The following is a 22,745-nucleotide window of genomic DNA, read 5'->3' on the forward strand; positions in this document are numbered from 1 at the left end:
AAAACTGGCCTCATTTGCAAATATAGGCCCCTATGGCAGCTGTCCGGTCTGCTAATGATAGTGAAGACTAGATCTTGAGAATAAAAAATCGGAACATTTTGCAGAAATAGAGGAAGGACTACAATTTGACATCAACCATGCTGCGCAGAATGACAACTCTTATCAAAATAGGAACACAGAAGAAGCACTAAGAAAATAAAATGTATTTCTGAAACCAGCAGCATATCTGTTAATTAAATAGCTTCCTTTTAACAGCTGCTAACAAGCACAACTTTAGAACACCCAATAAATTATGGAGGGCGAGGGATGAAGGCACGTCTATTAGGAATACACCAAATGGGGATGAATAATCGGGGACTGCTAAATTCCCGATGGGTGCTTTGACTTCCGTGATCTCAAGTTTCCCGTGCTTTGAGCACATTTGATTCCCATTTTCAGAGGCTAACCTATTGTGTTTCTAAGTACTCTGAGCTTCGTTTTTACCCGAAATTTGAATACTGAAAAGGCACTTTGCTGGTGTTAGTGATGCCTGGAAGCCTTCTGCTGTGTGGAAACCAGCTGATCTGCTGCGCGAAGCACTCTATGGATTCGACGAATTTTCAAAACACACGCACACATTTCTTTGAAAAATGCTGCTTTTCATAGCCACGGGAGATAATTTAATTCAGTAGCTAGCCAATGAGCATTCAGCCCAGTCGGGGCGGCAACAAGGGTTGTGCGTGAAAATCCCCCACACACATAGCACACTTGCTTGCCGTTTCTCTACGAGCCGGTGTTGCACTTTCATTTATTGTTCGTAGGGGCATGACTCAAGGCAACGTTTCGTGCTAGCAGTATTGGCTGAATCAAGAAATGTTTACTTTGGTGGCTTGTGTAATTGCACAGCATATAAGTATGTCTTCTAACAACAGATGTGTCTTCCGACGCTTCAGTAAACATCTAACAGTTTGATTTAAGAGGTGCGCCATAGGTCTGCGTAGAAGAGGGACATTTACTTTTATAAGCGCTTCTGTAGACTGTATTTTACGTTGTTCGACGTTAGTACATTCCACGCCTCCCAGAGCTTCAATCATTCAGCATTTTTATAGCGCGCTTATCACTTCGAGGGGTTTCCAGGAGCTTAATTGCACTGCTTAGACAGCTTCCTTTACATAGGCAAGCACAAACACCCTTTAGCATCAGGAGGTGTAGCCTATCCGGCCTCAGTTGGTTACATTTTAAATATTTTAAGAATTATTACAAATCTTTCTTGGCCAGGTAATTGTGGACACTGGGCTGTCTTTTTTGCTCTCACTGCGGCTTAGTGAACCATGAGCAGACTAGCCCTTGGGGAAGCTGATTCATTGTATTAAAAATGTAACCTAAACCTTGTGAATAGCTGGTGGTTATAGGCGTTGGTCACCCATGTCGGGTATGGTTGAGATGAGGGTACTGTTTATTAAGTAATGAGCATGGGCGGGAGGTTTTTAGGTTTCGCCTGTGTGTGTGTGTGTGTGACTGCTCCTGGGTGTGTGTGTGTGTGTGTGACTGCTCCTGGGTGTGTGTGTGTGTGACTGCTCCAGAGTGTGTGTGTGTGTGTATGACTGCTCCAGAGTGTGTGTGTGTATGTGACTGCTCCAGAGTGTGTGTGTGTGTGTGTGTATATGTGACTGCTCCAGAGTGTGTGTGTGTGTGTGTGTGTGTGTGACTGCTCAAGTGTGTGTGTGTGTGACTGCTCCAGTGTGTGTGTGTGTGACTGCTCAAGTGTGTGTGTGTGTGTGTGTGTGTGACTGCTCCTGTGTGTGTGACTGCTCCAGTGTGTGTGTGTGTGTGACTGCTCCAGTGTGTGTGTGACTGCTCCAGTGTGTGTGTGTGTGGGGGGGGGGCTCTGGTTGTGGCTGGCTCTGGGTGTGTGGGGCTGGGTCTGGGGGTGTGTGTGTGTGTGTGGTAGTAATTGCTGTCTGCTGAGCTCGTCCGTAGGAGAAAATAGTTCTCACATTTGCGAGAGATTAAACTATTGGCAATGTAAATGACAATGCCATTTATTTATATGTTTTCAAAACCAACACATAAATACAAATTTTGTAATTTACAATGCCAATAGCTCTAACTTCTCCAAAGGCGAAACCGTTGCATTGTAAATGCTTGTTAGTTGTTCGACGTTGTTTTTCACTTGTAGCAAGTGTTTTGCAGCTATTCTGTTTACATTGCTATTAATTTGAACGGCTGGCATCACCGTCTCGGTTTTCATACCCGCCCATATTAAGAGACAAGAAAACGGGGAGTGAAAATGAACTGGAAATCCAACTGTCCCCGGTTGGCACTGAGAGGCTGGTTGGCAAAAGCAGCTTGACATCTCACCGGAAGCGACGCTCGCTACGTCACTGCGGCGAACCGGAAGCAGCCTGTACAGCTTGTCAACTGAGCCGTACGGAAGTGACGTTTCCCCTCCACCGGCAGGTTGTCAGTGCCGCTGTGGCACCGCAGCGGAAGTGACGGGTCGCTGTCGGTAGGCACTGCGGCGCCCGCTCCCCCTGCCCAGCTATGGCGGCCGCCGAGGGCCCGTCCATGCGCGAGGGCGCGCGCGTGGCGCTGCTCTGCCTGCTCTGGTACACGCTGAGCGCCGGCGGCAACGTGGTGAACAAGGTGCTGCTCACCTCCTTCCCCTACCCGGTCACCGTCTCCCTCTTCCACATCATGGCCATCTGCACCCTGCTGCCGCCGCTGCTGCGGGCCTGGGCCGTGCCCGCCGCCGAGCTGCCGCCGCGCCTCTACCGCTGGAGCATCCTGCCGCTGGCCTTCGGCAAGTACTTCAGCTCCGTGTCCGCGCACTTCAGCATCTGGAGGGTGCCCGTCAGCTACGCGCACACCGGTGAGGGCCCGGGGGGCACAGGGGGGCCAGTGAAGGTCTGAGGGGGGGAGGGGAGGGGGCAGGGGCACAGGGGGGGCTGTGAGTACAGGGGAGAACACTTCAGCAACTGGGGGGGTACAGGGGAGAACACTTCAGCAACTGGGGGGGTACAGGGGAGAACACTTCAGCAACTGGAGGGTACTGGTGAGATGACACTTAAGCAACTGGAGGGTACTGGTGAGATGACACTTAAGCAACTGGAGGGTACTGGTGAGATGACACTTAAGCAACTGGAGGGTACTGGTGAGATGACTCTTAAGCATCTGGTGGGTACTGGTGAGATGACACTTAAGCATCTGGAGGGTACTGGTGTGATAACACTTAAGCAACTGGAGGGTACTGGTGAGATTACACTTCAGCAACTGGAGGGTACTGGTGAGAACACTTCAGCAACTGGAGGGTACTGGTGAGATTACACTTAAGCAGCTAGAGGGGTACTGGTGAGAACACCTAAGCAACTAGAGGGGTACTGGTGAGATAACACTTAAGCAACTGGAGGGTACTGGTGAGAACACTTAAGCAACTGGAGGGTACTGGTGAGATAACACTTAAGCAACTGGAGGGTACTGGTGAGATAACACTTAAGCAACTGGAGGGTACTGGTGAGATTACACTTAAGCAACTAGAGGGGTACTGGTGAGAACGGGGTACTGGTGAGAACACTTAAGCAACTAGAGGGGTACTGGTGAGAACACTTAAGCAACTAGAGAGGTACTGGTGAGATAACAAATAAGCAACTGGAGGGTACTGGTGAGAACACTTCAGCAACTGGAGGGTACTGGTGAGAACACTTCAGCAACTGGAGGGTACTGGTGAGATGACACTTCAGCAACTGGAGGGTACTGGTGAGATGACACTTAAGCAACTGGAGGGTACTGGTGAGATGACACTTAAGCAACTGGAGGGTACTGGTGAGATGACTCTTAAGCATCTGGTGGGTACTGGTGAGATGACACTTAAGCATCTGGAGGGTACTGGTGTGATAACACTTAAGCAACTGGAGGGTACTGGTGAGATGACACTTAAGCATCTGGTGGGTACTGGTGAGATGACACTTAAGCATCTGGAGGGTACTGGTGTGATAACACTTAAGCAACTGGAGGGTACTGGTGAGATTACACTTCAGCAACTGGAGGGTACTGGTGAGAACACTTCAGCAACTGGAGGGTACTGGTGAGATTACACTTAAGCAGCTAGAGGGGTACTGGTGAGAACACCTAAGCAACTAGAGGGGTACTGGTGAGATAACACTTAAGCAACTGGAGGGTACTGGTGAGAACACTTAAGCAACTGGAGGGTACTGGTGAGATAACACTTAAGCAACTGGAGGGTACTGGTGAGATGACACTTAAGCAACTGGAGGGTACTGGTGAGATTACACTTAAGCAACTAGAGGGGTACTGGTGAGAACGGGGTACTGGTGAGAACACTTAAGCAACTAGAGGGGTACTGGTGAGAACACTTAAGCAACTAGAGAGGTACTGGTGAGATAACAAGCAACTGGAGGGTACTGGTGAGAACACTTCAGCATCTGGAGGGTACTGGGGTGAGATGACACTTAAGCAACTGGAGGGTAGTGGTAAGATGACACTTCAGCAACTGGAGGGTACTGGTGAGATGACACTTCAGCAACTGGAGGGTACTGGTAAGATAACACTTCAGCAACTGGAGGGTACTGGTGAGATAACAAATAAGCAACTGGAGGGTACTGGTGAGAACACTTCAGCAACTGGAGGGTACTGGTGAGATGACTCTTCAGCAACTGGAGGGTACTGGGAGAGATGACACTTAAGCATCTGGAGGGTACTGGGGTGAGATGACACTTTAACAACTGGAGGGTACTGGTGAGATAACACTTAAGCAACTGGAGGGTACTGGGGTGAGATGACACTTAAGCATCTGGAGGGTACTGGGTGAGATGACACTTCAGCAACTGGAGGGTACTGGGGTGAGATGACACTTAAGCATCTGGAGGGTACTGGGTGAGATGACACTTAAGCAACTGGAGGGTACTGGGGTGAGATGACACTTTAACAACTGGAGGGTACTGGTGAGATAACACTTAAGCAACTGGAGGGTACTGGTGAGATGACACTTAAGCATCTGGAGGGTACTGGGGTGAGATGACACTTAAGCAACTGGAGGGTAGTGGTAAGATGACACTTCAGCAACTGGAGGGTACTGGTGAGATGACACTTCAGCAACTGGAGGGTACTGGTAAGATAACACTTCAGCAACTGGAGGGTACTGGTGAGATTACACTTAAGCAACTGGAGGGTACTGGTGAGATTACACTTAAGCAACTGGAGGGTACTGGTGAGATTACACTTAAGCAACTGGAGGGTACTGGTGAGATTACACTTAAGCAGCTAGAGGGGTACTGGTGAAAACACCTAAGCAACTAGAGGGGTACTGGTGAGATAACACTTAAGCAACTGGAGGGTACTGGTGAGAACACTTAAGCAACTGGAGGGTACTGGTGAGATAACACTTAAGCAACTGGAGGGTACTGGTGAGATTACACTTAAGCAACTAGAGGGGTACTGGTGAGAACGGGGTACTGGTGAGAACACTTAAGCAACTAGAGGGGTACTGGTGAGAACACTTAAGCAACTAGAGAGGTACTGGTGAGATAACAAGCAACTGGAGGGTACTGGTGAGAACACTTCAGCATCTGGAGGGTACTGGGGTGAGATGACACTTAAGCAACTGGAGGGTAGTGGTAAGATGACACTTCAGCAACTGGAGGGTACTGGTGAGATGACACTTCAGCAACTGGAGGGTACTGGTGAGAACACTTAAGCAACTAGAGGGGTACTGGTGAGATAACAAATAAGCAACTGGAGGGTACTGGTGAGAACACTTAAGCAACAGGAGGGGTACTGGTGAGATAACAAATATGCAACTGGAGGGTACTGGTGAGAACACTTAAGCAACTGGAGGGTACTGGTGAAATAACACTTAAGCAACTGGAGGGTACTGGTGAAATAACACTTAAGCAACTGGAGGGGTACTGGTGAGATAACAGTTAAGCAACTGGAGGGATACTGGTGAGAACACTTAAGCAACAGGAGGGGTACTGGTGAGATAACACTTAAGCAACTGGAGGGTACTGGTGTGATAACACTTAAGCAACTGGAGGGTACTGGTGAGATAACACTTAAGCAACAGGAGGGGTACTGGTGAGATAACACTTAAGCAACTGGAGGGTACTGGTGTGATAACACTTAAGCAACTGGAGGGTCCTGGTGAGATATGCGTACACCATTGGGTTGGATGTAAACCTGTAGAAAGAAACCTTTTAAATGTATGTTCTAAATAAACGAGGCATTGACATTTTTCTTGACACACTTTAACTTTCAAAGAGGTGACAGATATTGGCCTTACTGCAAAAAGCAACCTCAGTGCTTGTTGAACCCTCTATACGAGCGACCATCAACCATAGTACCAGTAATTACCACCTGACCGCACCATTGAACTTCACTCCCTGTGGATGCAGTAAATACTTACATGCCCATCGAGGGCACTTGTGCATACCTATGACATTAGTACATTGAGTTCTATGAAAGTATGGTTACACTTTATGCATGTAAATCATTTCACAACATACTTAAAATGCACATACAAGCCCATGTAAACACCCTCCAGCTTCACATATAACCAGGGTGTTTATAAACACATTGCAGTAATCGTCATTAGTCTATTTGGTGCATGTTTATCTACCCTTTCGTTAACTGATTTAGAAGGGCATCGGAGCGGGGGGGGGGGGGGGGAGGTCTGCCGAATTAATGTGTCTAAGGTCACTGTAACTCTTTAATATCCACCCGCCTTGTAGTATGCACATACTGGTGAGAGCCGGAGAGGAGACCAAAGGCAGCATCTAGGGGGTGCTTTTGAGCCATACACACATGCTAAAGAGAACATTAGAACTGGGGCAGCATCTGAGCGTTATCTCTCTGCTACGTGGACATATCCGTGAACGCCTGCCCGGCTATGGCTGCATGGGGAGGGAAGTGGAATGAGACGGAACAGGTGAACAGGATGCAGCACCTGGGTGGGGGAGGGGGACTCCGTGAATGAAGCGGGAGGAGAATTTCATTTTTGTGCTTTGAAAACATATCTTGTATATGTTTGTGGTATGCGTATATGCCAATCTTGACCCAACGGCGGTAGGGCACAGTGCAGGGTAAATGGCGATTGGAATTGAGCAAGCTTGGTTCTGAGAGTGTGGGTTTACTATTACTTCGTGATAGTAGTGTACTTTTTGAGAATGCCTTTTTTTGTTTATTTTTCTTTTCTCCGTCTCTAGTTCCTGACTGGGAGTTTATAATTCAGTCAGGTGTTTGGATGCTGGGAATCTCTCTGGTCCGAATGAGAAGCCGGCAGCGTTTAAGGCATTCGAGTAGGGGAGAATTTAATGGAGACCTGTGTGTCATCAGCAAACTGCTGGAATTTGATGTTGTTGTCAGTGAGTAGAGCCTCAAGAGGCTCCACGTAGAAGATGATGGAGGACAGAATGGAACCATGGGGTGGTCGGCATGGTATGTGGATTTTCTATCTGGATGTGCGCATCTGCGCAAACTGGTATTGGTCCAATGGGTAGGAGGGGAACCACTGAAGGATGTTGCCAGTGAATCTTGTAGCAGGTCCTGTTGGGAGGCAAATATAGAGATCAGAACTTGAGGAAACAAGTGAAATGTGAGTTTAAGATTCTTGGGAATGAGCGCATGACTTCTCTAATGTGATCACACCTGAAAATATGAATTGAAAAGACCTAAAAAATGTTAGGTCGAAGCCACCCAGACAGCACAGCTGGCTGGTTTGCTAATGACAACTTGGGGACATTCAGAAAGCTTCTCTGGGAATGCATTCTGCAAGTTGCTTGCCATTGGCTTTGTGGTTTGTAATTCACATTTGCTTGCTCTCTGTTCGTGGGCTCACTTTGTTTTAGTCTGTCCAGTTTGAGTTTGTCCCTTCTTTTGAACAAACTATTTACTGTATTCTTCCACCAGTGCCGGATTTCTGTAAACAGACCTTTAAATCTTGTTCTTATCTTATCACTTTTTTGGGCAATTACAATGGCTACCGGTGGGGTGTGGGGTGGGGTGCACCTAGTCTGGTAACTTGGTGGACTAATGCGTCCACTTTAGGGGCCTGTGTTCGACCTCATGGTCAAAGGTTCAAATCCCAGCGGGGTCCACTCAGCCCTTCATCCTTCTGAGGTCGATACAATGAGTACCATTGAGTTGGGTAACAAGAAAAACATCTGTTATTCAGCACCAAGATACCTTTGTTGGTGAACGTGCACTTTACAAATACACACGTGATGCTTGAGGAAGGCTGCGCATTCTTTTTCTTTTCTTTTTTTCTTCATGGCACACAACATTTAAATGAAAAACAAACACTTGAAGCAACAGCAGTCTGAACAGATAGCACCTCTTTTGCAGAGTGTACCAGGTTAGTAAGGTTCCTTGCACTACTCATCCGGTACCTGCAGGTGTTGGGTACCACTGAACAGCAGTATGTAAACATGAAAGCGAAAGGAGAGGTGCACTCATTTATCAGGGTAAATGTAAAGTGAGTATAGATAGTTCTATCCAATGTCAAATGCTCTTATCAAAAACCAGTATATGTAGCATCATTAATCTCAGCAGTCACGCAGTACTATATATATATGTTAACGTACAGTCACCAGAGGAACCTCGGTAGGTATCCATACGGTCCGTAAATATGATCCAGTTAACTAGATCATACGTACGGACTGTATGGAACTATCTATCCTCACTTTACATTTATCCTCCTAAATTAGTATTGTACATTAAGCGCTGATGAAGTTCTAAAGTTTTTGGGAATGAAACATGTTGGTTGGATCTTGTTAAACATTTGGATTTGAGAAGAAATAATAAACACTTTGTGTTTGGCTATACAAATTGGACTCTTTATTGGACTTGCACTGGTGCACCTCTCAATTTGCTTTCATCACACAACCTTCAAATGCCTGTAAATGAACTGCGGATATTACAAAACGCATCAGAATTCGAAAAACACAAATTAAGCACTTTTTACGGTGATTCTAAAGTGTGGTGGAAACATATTTTCAGACAATCAAATCAATACACCAGCTGGTGTCATTTTCGCACATAATCTTTTGTGCAGTGTATACTTTCATGAATAAAACCACGTTTTTGTGCAAATGGAATGGCCATTTTAATTGAAGATGTGTTGTCTGTACTAGCACTTTGCTACAACACCATTATACTTAACTTTGCCCCATTACTCTACACTCTACCGTGCACCACTCCACGCAACGGCAGTCTACTGTGCACCACTCCACCCAATGTCACTCTAAGCTACACTGCGTCATTGCACTTCGCTCTATGCCACTTCACTCCTCTATACACAACTCTACGCCAACACTCTACCCTATACTACTCTGCTATGCACCACTCCATGCCACTCTGCTTCTATGCCAATGTGCTCGATGCCAGTGCACTCTAGTGTGTACCACTCCATTCTATGTCAGTGCACTCTATGCCAATCCACTCTACGCCCCTCTACTCGATCCGGCTCCACGCTACTCTCCTCATTCTACATCACTTTAATCAAAGCCAATACATTATGCTCCAATCGTCTCTGCACGACTATACGCCACTGTACTCTTCGCCACTCTATTCTACTTTGAACCATGTTTCTCTAGGTCATTCTACTGTGCACCATCCTACGCAACTGCACTCCACACCAATGCACTCTATGCCACTCTAATATACACCACTGAACTCGAGTCAACTCTGCAACACTGCACTCTTTACCACTGAACCGTATACAACTCTACGCCTCTGCACCACTCAATGCCACTCTAAAATACTGCCCACTCTGCTCTTCTTCTGTGCAACACTGCACTCTACTCTGCAAGCCTCTACTGCACTCTACCCCAATACACTCCACTTTATGACACTCCATGCCAGTCTCCTTTACCCCCACTAACCTTTAGCCATGCTGTATAGCAGCAAAGTGGCTAGGACATATTGGCAAAGTCAATGGCTGTTACATGGGCGAGACCTATTGGCTTTGCCAATGCTTGTTTGTCTTGAGGTTTGCACACTAAAATATCAATTTGAGTGAAAAGTAAAATTTCACAAAATGAGTTAACTTGTGTTTCAGCTTATTGGCCAATTGCATGTACTTGATAAGAGGAACTGCAGCTAAGTTTGTATTTTTAATAAGTACAATTCTGCTGCAGGATCCACGCTAAGGTGCTTTCACACACGTGCATATAGCAGTGATTTGTTCCTTGTATCAGCACGAGCTGCAGTTTTTCAAACCCCAGTACTCCAAGAAGTTAGCCTCTCTGAATGTCTGCAGGGGTTACTACTGTACTTTATGCTTGGGTTGTTGGATTACAGCATGAGTTAACAGGATATGTCTGTGATATAGTAGTGTTGTCCTTTTCCTGCTGCATGATGCATCCCACACATATATTAGCAACCTATGTATGCCACTCACAAACCAAAGCCTATTAACAAATGAGTTTTCAAATTTAAATATTCAGGCAGAATTTTTGCAAATGTATTGTTGAATGCCCCTACCTGATTCTGTGAAAAATCTGTACCTCGAAAGATGCTGCTCTTGCTCATCTCAAGGAGAACAGTTGTAACAATCAAATACAATGCATGCATTTATTACACGTCACCACTGTCCAAAGTTACTGTACCTAATGCGGACATTTCCTTCTGTTTGCTTTCCTAGTTGGCAGTGTGATATGTTGTATGACGTGAAGTTATTTAGAAGAAAAAAAAACTCTGCTAAAATTGTGATGCTTTATCATCCACATTTATTGGTGTTCATCTGCTGTTTTCTGGTACAGATGATTGGCTGGATATTTACATTTCCAGCAATGGCTGGGTTAAACTACTGTTCCTTAAACTACTGTTCCATTATATCATTCCTCTTTAATTTAATTAATGGGCTACGCTAACCTTTTCATATGCCAAGTTTCTGTGACTTCAGCGTTAGCGGCTGATTTTACAGATTTGTAATTGGACATCAGGCATGTATCTTTAAAGGGGATAGGATGCAGCTGGTGGGTGTGGGATAGGCATGTTTGAGTTTGCACGATGAAGAGGTGCAAGAGGTAGGTTGGACTCTATGTACACTCCTAGAAGAAATCCTCCTTACTGGACCGCTCCACTGATAATTGTGTTTAGGGTTGTAAGCGGCTGGCCAATTTCTAATGAATGGCAGTGGGTGTGAGTGGAGTGCACTAGAGGTTGCACTTTTTGAAGATCCTTATTTTGTTTTGTTGATTTTCTTGATTTAGCGCATCAGGCCCTTGGGCACAGGGTGTCGCAGTGCTTTAGAGAGGAAGAGAATACCAATGGACAAGTAAATATCAGTTATATGAGAGATTGTAATGTCAATTTTGATATAGGTTGGGGAGACCAGGTACAGTAGTGAGTGTAGATTACAAAGGTTTTTTAGGTAGTGCGGTTTGAGGCTCATTTTAAAGGCAGCCTGTCAGATACATGCTGATAGAGCACTCCAGATCCTTTGTGTTGTGTAGGAAAGTGGGTTTCTGTTGCAGTAACCCCCGCCCCCACACTTTTTGCCTGATGACTGATGCACTTTTCCTTGGTGTGCCCTGGGTCCCTGCCAATCAGGAACCCAGGGCCTGTGTTCCTCCCCTAAACTGTACTAAAGCCTAAACCCAATTAGCATCTCTGGCCACATGTCAGCCCCTGGTAAATGGTACCTTAGGTACCCAGGGCACCGTGACCTGAGAAGGTCCCAAGGGCTGCAGCACTTATTATGCCACCCTTAGAGGTCCTGTGCCCTGACACACACACACTGCCTTTGCAGGCTGAGTGGGTACAGAACAAAACAGAGTCGACATGGCACACAACCCTGTGTGTCATGCCCACAAACACACTGCCCTGGCATACCTCAGTCACCCCTGCAGCTGGGTACACCATGCCTGTAGTGTGGGCACAGATGCATGAGCCCTGTGCCCCTACAGTACCCAGGGCCATTCCTGGGCACTGTAAGTGCAGTGAGGCCATTAAGAGTATATGGTGCTGGGAGGTTGTCATTACAAACTCCACAGCACCATAATGGCTACACTGAAGACTGACATGTTTGGTATCAAACTTCTCAGCACATTAAATCCACACTGATGCCAGTTTGGGATTTAATGTAAAATGCACAACAGTGGGCAACTTAGAGTTGGCCCCTGAACCTAACCCACAACCAGCGTCTTGACTGAGCGGCTGCCTAGGCTGCCACACAGCAGACATGTTGCTGGACACCTGGGTAGAGAGCCATCCGCTCTCCTGGGCCTGCAACAATGCACATTCTGAGACGAGGTGCTAGGTCCCCCCCCCCCCCCAGGATGGGCAAGGGGAGCTTCAAAGGCATGCCAATTTTGTGAGCTTCTCCAGGGCACTTGCTGTACTCAGCAACTGGCCCCCACCGGTTCTGACCCCCGCTCTGGCGGGAAAAACAAAGGAAGGAAAGTGGGTGTGCCAGCCTCTGCCATCCCCACCCCTCAGGTGGGGGAGGCGAGGTTAAGCACAACCACGGGCTCTCGCCATTTTGAGAATGGGGAGCCTTACCCAATCAGAGCTAGGCTCCTGCCCCCCTCCCACTGGAGAATGGCAGGATAGGGGGTGTACTCACCCCAGGACAGGGACCCATTGGTCCCTGCCCTTGCCCTACCTGTAACACCCCTAAATTTAGTATTTAGGGGCACCCTGAACCTTCCTGCCTCAGATCCCGATTCCGAAACAAGAAAGAACAACAAGAAGAAAGAAGACCTGCCGTGCAGCTGCTAACAAGAGGATGACACCAACTGACTTGGGCCCCAGCCCTACAGACTTGTCGATCCTTGAACTTGCTCCTGCTAAATCCCGGCGTCTCCTGTGGTCAGCAACCTCGAAAACCCTGGAGGACCTGACTGCCTTCCTCATCTAAAGACTGGGACTCCCACAAGCAGTGGTACTGCTCAAACAAGCAACACCGCGAATCCAGCACACTCTGCACCCGCCAAGCCCGGCCTGTGCCTGAGTGGACAAATACACGAGAATGACCCCCCCAGTGACTGTGACCCAGAATTCAGCACCCAAGGACCCTCTTCGACGCTTCTGACGACGCCTGCAGCCTCACAAACAGGGACCTCTCCAACTGGGACCAGCTGAGGGTAAGATTTCCTGACACCAAAAGACACCCCGGTGCCCTGCGGCCCCCTGTTACCTCCTCTGGGGTGCCTACCTAACCTACAGCTTCCCAACTTACCTCTCGAAGTGGTGGTCGCACCTGAAGAATCTCCGTCCCCAAACCTGCAGCCTTTGTTCCACTTCCAGCTTTGCCATTGAAATACGCTGGGCGTCCGACGGCCCAAAAGCACCCTTCATCCTGCCGCCCGAGTGCCACAGGAAGCGCAGCATCTGTTCTATTCTACTTCCCCACTTGCCCTGTGTAAGTGACCAGGAGATGTAAAGCCAGAGGGAAAAGGAGGAACTAAAGAGCAGGTCGCCCTCCTAAAATGTCTTATGAAAAAAAGTGAGCCCACCTTCCTGGGCTCAGAGACCTGTCTTGTGTTATGGCTCTTCTCAAAATTATAAGTGGAGCCAAGGAATTACAGAAAGAAAAAAAAAATTCTTTCTTGAGTCCCCTCACTCACCGGAGTTTCCTCACGGTGACATGCTTAATCATTGGGGCCATCCCAGTTCTTTACGAAAAGGGGCGTGCTGCGACTTGCGAATTACGTAGGAGCACTTAGTAGTGAAGGACTATGTGTAGTGCAAAGATGGGGTAGTGAAATGGAGTGGTGAACGTAAATAGAAACTAAAAATACCGTGCTAGTGGGCCTCAATAATTTATTTTGCTCCTAGGTTGGTATGCTTAAAAATGGGGTTTATACTGAATTCCGACCAACTATGAAGGTAGGGTCAGTATTTGGTCAACATGTTTCACGCCACCCCTGGCGTTTCTTCAGGACCATACAGGGTCCAGCCCTGTATTTCCACTCCTAAAAAAACCTAAGTGAAGGCTATGTAATTAATAGGTGATAAAGGATATATGCTCTCACTTCAGAAACATGCGTGGTTTCAAAATACATACGCTGCTGCTTACTGATGTATGTTTAACTCATTGGAGAACCTGTGAAAAAAATGACATAATTTAAGGCACCTTTCCCTTTCTCTAAGAGAACGGGTACATAAATGTCCTTCATGCCGCACATTTAAGAAAGGATAATGATGGTGCAATTTGCCCCATATTGGTGCGTGGAGGCTTTCCGTTCCGGTGCATAGTCACTATAATAATCACAGAGTGATTGTGGCGTGAAATCATACACGTAAATACCACACGACTTACTGTGACAAAGACAAACACTACAGATAACACACACAAAGAAATGGAAAAAAGAATCTCGATATTTGCAGGTGCCTAATAGCACTTCATGGTCTCAGATGGGGGGCGGTGTCGCTTCTATGGAAGCGTTGCTGAAAAATCGGGATTAGTGCAAAGATGCGTTTAGTTTCCAAGGAAACACCTTGTTTGTAACGCGCGGGTAGACTATTCAAGTCTTGCTCTATCTCCCTGAAAAAAGGTTTAAAGACTTACTTCCTGGTCAGCCACACCGCGTGTGATTACCTAGCTGCTTCCCCGTCGGACTGCATCTCGCAGTGCGTTCGGCGGGGAGGTGTTTAAGTTTCCTGCATTTCCGGGTTTGTCGGTAGGGAAACACTAGACCGTTCGGTCTAGGAGGCCATATTGGGAGTATGTCAATCTCCGTGTCAATAAAGTTTTACAATTATCGGAGGCTGAGCATCCAAAACTAGATATCATTATTGTTGAAACGCAGAAACGGAAAAACTATATTTATGGGCAGTCAATGCAAAGGGTCCTTATTGGATCTACGAGCAGTGGTTCTTTCGTAAGCCATCTGGCTACTAAGTCGTCACTTGTTTCCCGGTGTGGAATTAATTAATTACGGAGTGCTTTTTTACTCTCTTTGTAAAAAAGAACCTTACTTTGGTTCAGTATATACAGAGCCACTTTCTTACATGTTGCCATTGTGTGATTGTTTGAGGGTGGAGCACCTCTTAAATCTCAATGTGTTCATCTTGAGCAGAGCTTGTTTTTAGGTCTCGCGACCTATCGATGCGCGCATGCGCATCGAGCGGAGCGAGAATTCAAGTGGCCAAAATCCTCTTCAAACTAAGGGCTTTCAGCCCCGCGGTTTTCTTGCAGTTCACGTGAATCACGTGAGCAAACATGCACGCGCATTCACGGCCAGGGCTTCTCCTCCCCTAATTATTCATGGCCGGCCGCAGGCCGGCCGTACTTTCAGTTTCCCGCTTCTCCTCCCCTAATCATTCATTCCCTGCCGCTCACAGCACATCAAAGTGCTTCGCCCAGCATGCGCTCTGCATTCTCTCTTCTATCAACAATATTCCCTCCCGTGCTTCCCCACGTACAGGTATTAACTGCATCCGTTTCCTTAGCAGCATTCGTGACCTTCCATCCTGCCTGCTGCAGTCACTGTTCTTTCCCTTCATTTGTTCATTCTGGTACTGTTCTCATGTACTCGCCTTTCAGAGTATTTCTAACTCTCCCTTCTTTTCTTCCTACATCTAAAGCCGATTTCTTTTCTGTCCCTTCTCATCCAGTCCAGCTGGGTCTGCCCTCTACCACTTTCTATTTTCTCGGTGATTCTGCGCTTCTCTCGCTCATTCACTTTCTGTTTCTCCATCGCCTCCCACGACCTCTCTCTGGTTGTCCTCGCTATCTCTCGCACTCCCACGTTTTTTCTTGAGTTTATCCCTCTCTTTCTCGCGCCTCATCTTTCTTTTCCCACTCTTTCTTCATTTCCCTCCCTCTCTTGCCTCCTGACTTTCCTTCTCCATGCTCTTTCCTTCGCAACCCTACTCTTGTTTTAGGTGGAGCCTAGGCAGTGCATGCGTTGTTCTGCAAGGCATGCTGTAATCAAGAATGTGGCTTGAAGCACCTCCCATCTTTTCCATTTGTTCCTGTTCGTGTCCTTCATAAATACCTGCTTTTGTCTTATCCACATGCCCAATTAGTCCCACCTTTCAGTGTCTCGGACCCTCCCAGCAGACTGCCCCTGTTACACGTGGTCTTACTCTTTTTAAATTTATGTTCCTTCGTCCATAAATGTTTTTTGGGGGGGAGGGGGGGGGGGGGTCCGCTTTGGGCTTGTGTATCAACATGGCATCCGCTGCACTTTACTTTTTCCAACAAGTAAATTATAATTACAATCGCTGCGGCTGTGCTTTATCTTTAATACGGCAGCCATGTGCCTTTTATTTTGGCATATTTATATAAAAGAGGAAAAAATGCATTGTGTTATAATAGGCCAGATGCGGTAGAAATGTTATGAAAAAGGGGGTAGGTGGCATTCATGATTCTCAAATGTGTGGTGTTCATATAGATAGAGCAGCTAAACCAAGCAATTCAAGGAGTCACCAAAGGTTCAGGTCATACCTTTGCACGCTGAGCTGCCGACTACTATGACACACCAGGAGAGAGGATATTAGGGGCTGCATTGGTCAGCATTACTTCAAACCAGCGCCTGGTGTGTTCAGAAGGAGCATGGTGTTATGATCGCCCACCTGTAACACGAGCACGTGATGCAGGACTGCTGGGAAATGTGCCCAACCATCCTGTAGACTCGCTGTCATTCGTGTTTTTTCCACAGGCAGGCCGGACTGCATCCGTTTGAGCTTCATAAGACTTATAGTGTTCAAAAATATGGAGAGGTGATTATGTATCATTAAAAATCATGTTTCTGTGAGGTGTTATAGCGCCGTATGTATTTACGTAGCTCTAAGTTTCACAAATGCGGGACCTATTGCATTGCAAATGCTTGTTGATGTTCAGTTTCTGCCCGAAAACAGAATATTTCACGATATTTAGGTTTGCTTTTGTGGCTTGCCTTGAAAGTGAAAATTGCAATATTAAGTGCTAATCACTTGTCTGTTTAAAGCCAACCTAATTACAATGGGATCACTATAACGCATTAAGATTATATTTTGACAGGGCAGAGGACTGCTTTGAGGGGAGCTAGGTACAATTTCAGCATGCTCAGTGCTTGGATGTCCAGCTTATAGTTTTTTCTTTCATTTTTTTGAGGGTCAGGGGTTGACAACTGAAGGCTGTTCAGACGTTTTAGTGGGAATCCTAATCTACCATTCTATGCCATCCTTTTGCCAATAGGGTCAAGGTGCGGTAGTTTATCAAGATGGAATCGAAGAGATTTTTCTACAGTGGTGATGAATTCTGACGTGAGAACCATGAATCCCTTGATTTGACCCTTGGTTGGGGAATCTTATTTGTCTTGGGTTGGGGGTGTGGTTCCAGTCATTGGTCATCGTTTTGTTGTATGTGGCTTCAGCTTTAGTTGCATGTTTTTCAGTGTTTGTTATGCAGCTCTGAATTTAAATACTCAAGAGGGTAATGGCTCCAAGTCTGTTGCAGCAGTCAGTTTGGGTAAATAGCAGAGTATCTTCCACATATTGTAGAAAAGCAATACCATGTTTTACCATATCACCTTGGGGTTCCATGCAGAGATAGTAGAGGGATTGTGGGTGAGGTTGGAGCCATAAATATTCCATAAGGATTTTTTTCACGAGTAGAGATTGTATTCTTTATTTTTGGGAGCTATGTTATGTCAGAAAGATGGAACCTAAACCACTTGGAGTTAAACTGGCAAGGATGTTGGCTCTCTACTGCAGTTGGCTGTCGAGTGGTTATTTTACTTTGCAAATTTAAAATTCAATTTTAACTTGAGCGACATTTTACCATCGTGTTTGTAAAGTGAGACCTGCTGTTTCACAGGTGACAGCAAGAGCCAGTTTCATCAGTGTTAGTACAGTGCAGCACAGTACTTTGCCTCGTGGAGACTTGTTAATGGTCAGGCAAAAATTCATGTCTTAAAGCCAGTGTGTGGCTAAGTTGAGAATCTTTGCTTTCTCTCTTCTGCTTTGAGCTTTTTAAACTTAGTGAACAGAGCAACAGCACAAACAAATGTTGGCAAAGCCAATAGAATTAGCCATTTGATGACATTATTAGACCCATATGGCTTTGCCAATGATATTTACTAATGCGCATTGCAAAACAAAATGCTTAGTTGCGGTCACATATTGTATTAGCAATGAAAAGTTTCATTGTTGTGATTTATGCATGCACATGCCTCTCCTCACAATCACACCTATGGATCATGATGCAGGACCAATTTGTTGTTATTTATTTTTAATTTACCATTTCCATATTGCTGTGACTATCTGCGATCAGTAAATAATTGAAAAACATGTAAAAGTGCATTTGAGAGAGAAGAGTTGCAACTTTGAGGGGGAAAAAAGCAAAAACTGTGAAATGAGCTGTGAGGGAGCTACAGGCAAACATGGTAGTGTCATTATTTGAGGGAGAAGCAGCACACATGGTAGATGGGAAAACACTCGTGTGGAGTGCTGAAGACAAAAGAAGTTCCCTGATTTTGTGCTGTGGAAGGATCAAACTTATCCATTCAAAAGTATGGTAAAGCAGGAAACCCAAGAAGATAGATAATGGAAACCCATCAAGCAAACAAATGAGGTTGACAAGAAAGCCACTTAGCGGTAAGGAGTGGACGATCCCAAAGCTTGCTGATGTGGCACGGTTCACCACAGGAAATGTGAGACCTGAATAGCGGATGTACATATGAAACTGCAGGATAAAAATCCACAGCACCTTCAGCTTTTGGTGCTGGAGATTTCCTCCAAGGATCTTGCTGGAAATTTGAACTTGGCTGTGCAACTTATTGGATCAACATTCAGAAAGTTATTAAATCTACCATTTTTGATTCAAAGAAGAAAAGGCTGAAAGTTTAGATGACCTTGTGCAACGAGCTTCTTTGTGTCCTACATGTCTCATCTGAAAGTTACTTAAATACCATGATGTCCGTGGACCTTTTTTGAAAGATACCTAACAAAGTACGTCTTGTCTGGTGACGTGTAAATAAGGAGCACTTTGCTAGCGATGTATGCAAGTTCTTTGGTAAAACGCCAAAAAGGTAATAGCAAGGAGTGGAGCTGAGAGTTTTTGTCATTGTGATGTTTATTCTTCGCTTTCCTTGTGTGCTACACAGCATACTAATCATATTTGCACACTTTTTTCCAGTGAGAACGCATTGATCAAGAGGCCAGTCTGTTTGTTCTTTTAATTTATTAAATGAAATTCTACATTGGGGGCTCTGTTCACAGCTTATATTTACGCGAGTACCATTTCTGTTTGGTAGGTCTATCTAGATCGCTGTGTTGTGGGGCTGTAGTTCGCAGGTTGAATTCAGGCTACAACAAGTTTATTATCTTTTTTTTTATATATATTAAATGTATTTTACACCACATGGGAAACACAATATTGAGTGCTGAGATTCGTGCAGAAAGTTAATATTCATCATGATGTTTTCAGTCACTTGTGTCTTTCAACACCACTATAAATTACTTTTGTACACCTGTGTTTTTTCTCAGTAATATTTGGTTTATCAACATTGCATTAAATGCTAAGTTTTGTACAGAGCGAAGCTTTGTCAGGTGGAAGCCCCTCCAACCTGTCCACATACAGTCCCCAAAGGAAACTATTCACTGGAGGACTAAAACCATACCTGTGTCAAGCGGTTCTTGAACAAGATGTCGAGCGCGTGCAATTGGCCCTCACAAACCACCTTCTGCAGTGTTCTACTGTGCTCTTAATATGTTTATGATACAATTATATTTTTCATAATGTATCCCCTATAGAAGCCTACAATTGTTTTTATATTTTCCAACACTCCAAAAAATGAATTTTGTTATGCACATATATGCATAATTCCATCATAATTTTAATTTTTTTAATTTGATATCATGCACGAATCACCCCGGGGGGGTATTTAGGGCAGATCGCTTGATTCTCCCTTTAACCCTTTATTGAAGGGTTTCTACATCCAAGCAGTATAAAATATGTTATTGTTTTCATGCTTTGATACAATCTAAGGTTTCTACACCCAGGTGGTAGTCTCACAAGTATATCAGCCAGACACTATCAGCTTTCTGGTGGGAAGACAAACATTGCTGTTAAAAGCAAACATTACATTTTGAGAAATGCTTCACTTATGTATATTTTGGTTCAGGGTGCATGTACTTGATTTCACGCTGGAACTCCATTGCATGGCCAAACGCAGTGCTTCATGTAGGCTCCGCTCCTGAGTGGAGAAGAATTGCTTTGGTTCCTACCGTACTTGCGGTCTTAAATTGTAGACACACAGTGTTAGACTTGGCATCTTTTGGTATGTTTTTCCTGAGTTTTTGCTTTCTGACCTCCCGGTTTTGACTCTTTGTGCTGGCTTAGTGTTTCTGCGCACTCTTCTCACTGCTGATCAGTGGTAAAGTGCAAGTGCTCCTGTGGTAAAATGAGTTGTGGATTGGTGTTTCCATGATTGGCCTGTTTGATTTATGTGTCAGTCCCTAGTAAAGTGCACTGCGTGTGCCAGGGCCTGTAAATCAAATGCTGTTGGCGGGCTGCAGCACTGGATTGTGCCACCGACTCAAACAGCCCGTAAATGTAACTCCTGCCATTGCAGAGCCTGTGTCGACTTGGCAAGTGCACCCACTTGCCAGGCCCGAACCTTCTCTTTTCTTACATGTCAGTCACTGCTAAGGTAGGCCCAAGATACCTTATGGGCAGGGTGCAGTGTATATGAAAGGTAGAACATGCCATTGTGGTTGTTGCATGTCCTGGTAGTGAATTACTGCAAATTTCGTTTTTCTCGATTGCAAGGCTAACTGTTCCCCATAGGACAGAATGGGGAGTTTGTTTATAACATCTTATAAACCTAACTGGCCCTGGGAACTATGTAGGAAAATGAAGTTTAGTATGCCTGAACTCAGAATCTAAAGATGCGTCTTTTAGTGAAGGTGATTTTTACATTCTGTGTTTGAAAATACCACTTTTAGAAAGTAGGTATTTTCTTGCCTAACCATCCAGTGTGCCTCTGCTGGGTTTGTGGGTTGACTGTCTGGGTTTTGGATGTCGGACTGGGGAGCAGGAGTGGCTCCAGACAGTCTAGGTGGGTCAGGAAAGGGCTGAATAAAAGACCTGGGCTGCATTTAGAGTGGGGGAGGAGATTTCCTTGCACCTGAATGGACCTGGTCTGCTTCTGAAAATGCTGTCTCCACCTCCTGCCAGGAAGCTACAGCAGAGAAGGCAGAACTGGTTTTGGCTGGGCACAGATACTCTCTGCCTAAGAGATCAAAGGATTTTGGGATATAAATATAGGGTCCCAGACCCCTGAACTTTAGAATCTTTTGGACCAAGAAGACTGCCAAGAAGAAGAGTTGGAGAAGCTCTGAGGAGGAGCCACCACATTGCTGTGTGCTTTGCTGTTAGCCTGCCGTGGCTGCTTCTGTCTTGAGCAGTGAAAAGAATGGACTGAAATTTCTGCAATCTACTTTTGTGAGTTCCTCCAAGGGCTTGAGGTAGAGCTTGCCCTCCTGTTCAAGAAGTCTCAGGACCAACATAGACTTCAAACCCTTCTGCCCTCAGCACTGGTAACTGTGTGTTTTGTGCTGCAACAGAAGAAAAAACAACCCGTCGACTATGCCGCTGCCGACTGTGTCCTGGCGGCACCGTGACCCTGAACTCACTGACGTTTGCTGATGCCGCCACCGAGCCTCTGCTCACACCGTGACCTGTGGACACTGCACTCCGCATCACCTCGCTTCATGACAACGCCTTGGTATCCCCGACGACCACGCTCCACGCCGAAATCTATGCCGCTGCTTGCACCGTGGTTCGAGGGCATCGCTCGTAAAGTTACACGATGCACCGCCCTCATCCCGCACCGCAGCAATGGCCTACTGACAGCGCTTAAGCAAAGGCAACGCCGCTGCTTGCACCGCGACCTGTTAGCCCCGCGATGAGCACCGCATTCACTCCGCTCCTCGACCCTGGTCTCACCAACGACGCCATCTGACGCCGCCACCGAGCCGCTGCTCACACCGCGACCTGAGGGCACCGCACCGCAGCACCCGTCGCCTGCTTCAAGAGCGTGGAGTTCGATCTGTACTGCGTGTGACTTCGAGGGCCCCAGCAACTCCTGCACTGACCTCCGGAATCAACGCCTGCGGACACCGTGCTTTTGGAAGCTCACCGAGAGGTCGCCGACGCCCTGCATTTCTAAAGGGTACTGTTTGCGGGTCTTCCCGACACTGTAGCTGGCCTGTGACCCCCAGCCAGCCAGAAATGTTTGGAATTGTTTGCTCCTGATGCTGTGGTAGGCCAGTACGGAGCTATCGACATCAAGGAACTGTTTTTCAAGCATATTTTGATAACTAAAGATTTTTAAGTACTGTATTGTGGATTTGTATCGTTTTTGGTCTTGTCTTAAGTATATAAAAATATTGGATATTTTTCTAACCTGGTGTGGTGTCCTTTTGTAGTGCTTACACTTTATTACTGTTGGTTATGTTCAAATGCTTTACATACTGCCTCTAAGATGAGCCTGTCTGCTCGTTCCGAGCTACCAAGGGGGTGAGCAGGGATTATTTTAGGAGTGTGACTCCCTTATCCTGACTAGGAAGAATGGTCCCTATTTGGACAAATGTGCAAACCCTAGCCAACTGGAGACCCTCATTTCTAACACGTGGGCACTCATTCGCTGTGCTTTCCCTTCGGCTCTTAACTAGCAGCTATCTTGTTCCAGAGGGCTTAAAGTAGAGAATGATTGTGGTTGGAGGCTCTAAGACTCTTAGAGTCAAAACCTCAAATTGCGCTTTTCACATAACTGTTGCGTGTTGTTCTGTACGGCTCTGCTAAGTTTCTG

The 22,745-nt window shown here is 46.0% G+C and overlaps 1 protein-coding gene across 1 annotated transcript in view; it reads left to right on the plus strand.

Annotated features, from left to right (window-relative positions):
• The first annotated feature begins 2,386 nt into the window (after positions 1–2,386).
• SLC35E1 (solute carrier family 35 member E1) overlaps positions 2,387–22,745 on the plus strand; it is a 48,808-nt gene continuing 28,449 nt past the window's right edge. Inside the window, exon 1 of the mRNA XM_078669161.1 lies at positions 2,387–2,851. Within this exon, the coding sequence (XP_078525287.1) occupies positions 2,524–2,851 (328 nt within the window). The 5' untranslated portion in view covers positions 2,387–2,523. The remainder of the gene's footprint in view (positions 2,852–22,745) is intronic.

This window comes from Lissotriton helveticus, chromosome 12, assembly GCF_964261635.1.
Source record: "Lissotriton helveticus chromosome 12, aLisHel1.1, whole genome shotgun sequence".
Classification (NCBI taxonomy): domain Eukaryota; kingdom Metazoa; phylum Chordata; class Amphibia; order Caudata; family Salamandridae; genus Lissotriton; species Lissotriton helveticus.